This window comes from Ips typographus, linkage group LG1 (genome assembly GCF_016097725.1).
Source record: "Ips typographus isolate SLU linkage group LG1, UJ_Ityp_2.0, whole genome shotgun sequence".
Lineage (NCBI taxonomy): Eukaryota > Metazoa > Arthropoda > Insecta > Coleoptera > Curculionidae > Ips > Ips typographus.
Genome location: NC_138422.1, coordinates 3747320 through 3753319, shown reverse-complemented (window position 1 = coordinate 3753319; position 6000 = coordinate 3747320). Strand labels below are relative to the sequence as shown.

The window sequence follows — 6000 nt, the reverse complement described above, 5'->3', positions numbered from 1 at the left end:
CGTATTGCGGCCTTGTAGACCTTGCACTTTTTGGAGTTCTCTGAGTGTCCCGGTTCTCCGCAGACTAGGCATTTTTCCTTGCCTGTGCACTCACGTTCTTTTCCTGACAAGCTTTTATGGTGATGGTGAAGGCTCAGCATCTGCGGCATTTTTCCAACTCAATATACAACCACAGTACAACTTCAAAATACAACTGTATGAATATACATATTATGGTGTTTACTACCAAGGGGACTACCCTCACGAAGTATAATTTTTCCAGGTTTTTTTTTACAAAAATGTTCGAAGCTTTGTGCTACAAAATAATAATTTTAACTGAAAACAAGTAACACGTCAAACATGTCAGCAATTAAGGTTTAAAAATTTATTAGCATTTATAAAAAAAACTACAACATGATAAAATAACTAGACGGCGCCAAAAGCTCAGACACAGATAAAATCTGCATTTAAATCATACAGTTGTGATGATGGAGGTTTGCCAAATGTTACGTAATTCGCTTATTTGCATGTTCTACTCTAAACATAGGGTCAATAAAACAGATGAGTGATGTTATGTCAAAAATTTATTAAACTGTTTTCATTCAGGTTTGTTATTAATCCATTGCCGTTTACAAAACTAATACTATGTACAATTGTTTTGAGCACTACTTTTCAAAGGTTATGGAATAATTTACAACTTTTATAAATCTACTCTAGTAATAAGAATTAATCTGTTCATACTTAGCGGCTAGACGCTTATTATGTAGATATTTCAAAAGAGTGTTAGAAAAATTGTATAAAAGCTGATTAGTTTTTTTTTTCTAGAATATTAGTACAATTTACAGTAATTTTCAAATTTTGCAAAAATGGCAACTAAATCAAAATGTCGTCTCACTACAAAAACAACACCACACTAACCATGGCACATGACAAATTTTAGCATAAATACCAGATTTAAACGTACCTATTAAATAAATACATAATGCATGCTAAACTTCTACTTTCTATAATGTTTTAAGTACCGATTTGACACAACACTACCCTAAAGCTTAGTTCTTATAATTCTTAACCTCAATCACCACAGGTTTGGTACTGTCATAGCGCCTTTCACTCTCGTAGTATTTAACTCCTCCTGGTGGTGAATCTCCCCGACTGCTGCTCTTATAGTGGCTTTTAGTGAAGCTTTTCACTTCACTCGATTCTATGGTTTCCATTCCTCTCCCAGCTCGACTTGGAATAGTTTTCTTGCTAATCGTTTTCACGGTGTTGGTCACGCTGGGTCGCACTGGGTCGTCGTTTCTCGTGGTGGTGTGATAAGTCTCGGAGAAGTCGGTGCTGGAGGCGCTGCCTCTTCGTAAAACTGAATGACTTGGTGTGGAGGTAGTGGAGATGTGAGTATCCCGCAACCTGTAGATAAAGAATCGGGTTAGGAAAAAGTTGTTGAATCACGTTCCATTTAATTAGTCATGGAAATTTAACAGAATTAAGCCTCGAATAATTTTCTTTTCATTACAGGTATGTGCTAAAGAAAAAAGCAGATGCAGAAACAATAAAAATCCAATATAAAGACAACAATTCATGTAAATCTATCCATGATTCATGATGTCTTTATAGTTTAGTATTGAATAGAAAAATCGTTCGAAGGAAAGCTTGTTTGAGTATACCTCTTCTTATATGGTTTGAGGTTTTGTCTATTGGAAACCACCAATGCAAAAACGCGTTATTTTAATCGTTACTGGATAATCTACAAACAAAACCTTTATACCAGTATATCCACTGGGTAACAAAAACTATCTCTGCTTCGTGGATATAACCAAATGGTTTTCTCACGGCGTTTATGGGAACTCTATCTCCAATCGAATGGTATGGTCGAGTAGTTTACTAGAGAGGACAATGAGCAACATTTCTCAAATGCAAAAAACATAAGATAGATTAAGACTGCCACGCGTTTTTTGGTAGCGTCTGGACCAGTAGTTTACTCCACATAATAAACATCACCAAAACTTCTGTTTAGTTAGGTACTTCAGGTTTTATATGGCGTGGCGTAGTATGCAAATGACCAACAAGTCGTAACAAAGACAAGATGAGAATTAGCTTGGTGAGCTTTAAGATTTTTTGAAATTATTCGACTTGGTTAATCAAAGTATGTAATCAGTCACAGAATAATAAACTTCAAAAAAATATCATAAAGTTATAAAAAAATTATAACGTTTTGTTAGTTCTTACACAATGAACAGATTTACAGGTTCTAGAATGGGTGGTCATTGCAAACCTTTGGTTATTGTGTTAGGAATGTAGTATGCATGCTTGTTTTTGTTATTGAGTTTTACTTATTAAAACTTCAATATTAGTTGCTCTTTAAGTAAATATAATTAGTTACCTAGTGGGTGGTTCGTACACTGAAGTTCCATTAAAGTTTCTCGACGACGATTTCAATGTGGCGTTGTTGTAACTCCTGGTCCGCCAATCGTCATCATCCCCATTGATAGTCCTGAAGTAGTCCGGTGAATTGCTTTTGATATCATTGATGTACACGCGTTTATTTTCCGAACGATCTCCAAAACTTTTATTAAACTCAGGATATTTTCTTCCAGCAGAATCCACACTGTCGCCGTTTCTTTGGAAACGAGACGTGTAGATGTCTCCATTGTTTATGTCCTGGATCAAAAAGTCATTATATCTTGATTGATTTTAGACGCAAACGTATAAATTTATTACCTTATGGCTTCTGTTGAGGCTTGAAATCAGTCCAGGACTCTTGAGGCCGCTGGGGTTTTCGTTTAACCTGTGAATGTTTGAATTTGATGTGTACATGTTGTTTCTCGTTTTTGTGTTATCCAAGTCTCCGTGTACTATAAGACTTTTGCTTCTGGCCAAGTTGGATTTATAAGTACGGGCTGGTTTAGCAGGTCCTAACAAAATTGCTACTGTTATTCTCAGTTCTAACTAAAAAATACTTAGGAGGTAGCTGAGTAACACACAATCTTCTCCACAAAAAATGTCTCCGTATTCAGATTAGTATGGAGTACGATTTTATATGCACTTTAAGGAAAAAATTTTGATAAGTCAGAAACGGTTGAAGTTAGGTATAGGAAGAGTATACCTAGAAATGTTCTAAATTTAATGTTCTTTTATTACAAACCATAATACATTGGTGGTTGCATTTAAAAAAAACGAAGGTAGTTTCTCTATCTATCGGACTTCAAGGTAAATATTGACTACCCTGTAGGTTTTTTCATTTACACTCTTTGAACTTTTTAACCAAGTGGTATTGTCTAACTGAGAACAAAAGGTCACATAAGCAAACCTTTCAGAACTTGAGAATTTATTTAATGTTTGGACTACCGTTTTGGTGACAAATTTTCCATTTTTATGAAATATCTAAGAAACGGTGCAAGATAGGTATAGGGAAGTATCAACTTTAATTACCAGCCTTCTTGTGAAGAATTCAAAAATGAGATTAGAAACAGGATGTTTGAAAAGGGGCGATTGAAATGTAAGTCAGCTTAATACATTAAGCTTACATAAGTTTGTAAATAACATAAAATGCAGATTCACTACACAAAAATAAAGAAAATATGACAGACAAACTTACCGTCGTTAACAATCCTTGGTGGAGTCACAGTATTGATAATCGAAACGTTAATGGTGCTGTTCGATCGGTTATTTCCATTCAATCGATTGGGCGGTTCGTATTTATTAAGATGTCTGGGGAGAGTCTGGGAATTCCTTTCCTCATCTACTGACCTATTCACTAACCGGCTAGTCGACTTACTAAAGCGTCCAAGCGTACTTTGCGACCTGCAAAAGGCGTTTGATTCAATGACTATTCACAATAATTTCAACAAATTACAGGCTACCTTAATTTAGTAATGAAATGAAAAGAGGGGGGATTAAGCATTACAAAAAAAAACAACTAAGAGGAGGTCCATATTTGGCAGTGGTCGACCCCGCGTCACCATACGGAAATGACCGATATTAAAAATGGTGGGCGGAAATGAAAACGTAAATAATCCTGTTTGCAAGGATACGTTATAGTTAATTAGTAGGTAGTTGTGGCTGTAGTAAAAATAAGCCTGATGTAAAAAGTGTTTGCTAAAACTGCCAACTTGTTTGACAAAAATGGAGAGCAAAATATTTAGCCCACGTTCTATTATTATTATTTTTTTGCCTGTGTAAAAGTCTCCTAAATCGCGGTAAAAGCTGGTAGTAGTTACGTCACACACGTGGGTTAAAAACATTCGATTATTAGATTGTTAAGAAATCCATCTAGACATCGATTATTACTGGAGTTAGTGAAATTTGTGCTTAAATTAAACACAACGCCACTCAAATTTAGTAAAAAGCTTTGACTTACTTGCGTTGCTTCTACCTACTGAAACAAAATACTTCATAGTGCCATCATTTTTCAAAAGGAAAAAAAAACAAACCAGTTGATTTCTGACAAGCTTTATTATTGAATTAGCAAAATATACATCAAGTATTTATTTGGTTTTAAATATTTGGTTAGAAGTTTAATCACAATTACATCTCTAGAATCTTATACGGTTATTGCTATAATAAGAATTCCATACCAAATTCACGTTTCCCAGCCTAAACGCAGACCTTGGTTTTACAAATCAGAAGGATAATAGTTTTGCCTATATATAGCTAAAATAACTTAAACTGATGGTCAGTATTGCTCTTTGGGTGTTTTTTCAACTTTTCAATTGTAAACCTTGATACGTATGTATGATGATAGCATTATGTGCTGTTTAGTGCGATAAATACGGCCTACGCTAATCAATAAACGCTATACATAAAAGAATAAACATTTTTTAGTGACGGATTGTTGTTGTTTTGCTGGTAAATATGCATTACGTTGTAAGTCATCTTGTTCGCCCACCGTCAAGGTGCCAGACGAATATTTTAAAACCACCAATAATAATTATTCTATCAGTGAGTGATTGGGAATGAGTCTCAAATACATCAATTTTGTTTAGAGTGGTAAGGATATAATAATTAAATCGGTTTTAATTTTTTTTAAATTAGTGGTTTGAATGTATTTTTGTTTTTTTTTAAAGATTAAAAGAATACTAACTAAAAGTATATGATTTAGGGGTCCTACCTTCTGTCACGATCGTCATCTCGCACTTTTCTAGAACTCCTAACAGGCTTCACACCATCATACTTGTTTTCTCTACCGTAGATACTTCCTCCAAATGGATCTTCTCCCAAATAGTATCTGTAAAAACAAAGAACAACACTTTATGACGGTGTAAAAACAAACCTAGGGCATTTTTAACTAATGCTGAATTTTATACGTAACGTTATTACTTAACTAATGCTGTAACGTAATAGTTCACCTGTGTGAACTGTGACTGTATGTACAACCGAGCCTTTGTATCAAGAACAGTAAGGTGCGGTTGTACAATCACAGTTCAAAGAAAAGTTCAGTTGAACTGCGACTGGTACTTAAACTTTTCCATATGAATTGCATCGCTGTCAAAGTGACGTTTCTGACTTGAACCAGGTTCTAAGGTTGAATCACTGTTGTACAAGTGGGCCTAAGTAAATTTACTTCCCGGTTTGTTAGCTCTAGCAACCAGAAACTAGACAGGAACTAGTCCTTCTCGCCTTCAAAACAGGTGCTGTATACACTCAAAGTTATACAAGTCGTACAAAAAAGTACATTTCTACATCCTGGAGATCAATAAAAAAAACTTGTAACTCTTTTGTTATACATTTAAACACCAATCACCTTAAAAATTCATATATTCATGAATATTTCAAAATTTTATGCCACAACATTCAACGTGTAGACGTGAATGTAAATTGTCTTAGACTAGACTAATATTCCATAATCTTATTCAAATTATACAGCTTTCTAACCCCACTCAATTTAACCACTGCCACAAAAAAATTGCATTTGCTCTTATAATATATTAAGGCTTTATGCTCATTTGTGGAAAAAAATTGTCAAATGAATCTCATAAATATTTCAATTTACATTAGTAATACATGTTTCTTAAATGTAAACTA

At 34.4% G+C, this 6000-nt stretch overlaps 1 protein-coding gene across 6 annotated transcripts in view; it reads right to left on the bottom strand.

The window, feature by feature from the left end:
* Positions 1–545: 545 nt before the first annotated feature.
* The window catches only part of chas (chascon), a 68600-nt gene continuing 63145 nt past the window's right edge, over positions 546–6000 (bottom strand). For all 6 annotated transcript variants that reach the window (XM_081990960.1, XM_081990952.1, XM_081990939.1 and 3 more), the window contains 5 exons: positions 5087–5203; positions 3575–3780; positions 2698–2891; positions 2360–2637; positions 546–1386 (listed from right to left, as the gene is read on the bottom strand). In XM_081990960.1, the coding sequence (XP_081847086.1) occupies positions 1029–1386; positions 2360–2637; positions 2698–2891; positions 3575–3780; positions 5087–5203 (1153 nt within the window). In that variant the 3' untranslated portion in view covers positions 546–1028. The remainder of the gene's footprint in view (positions 1387–2359; positions 2638–2697; positions 2892–3574; positions 3781–5086; positions 5204–6000) is intronic.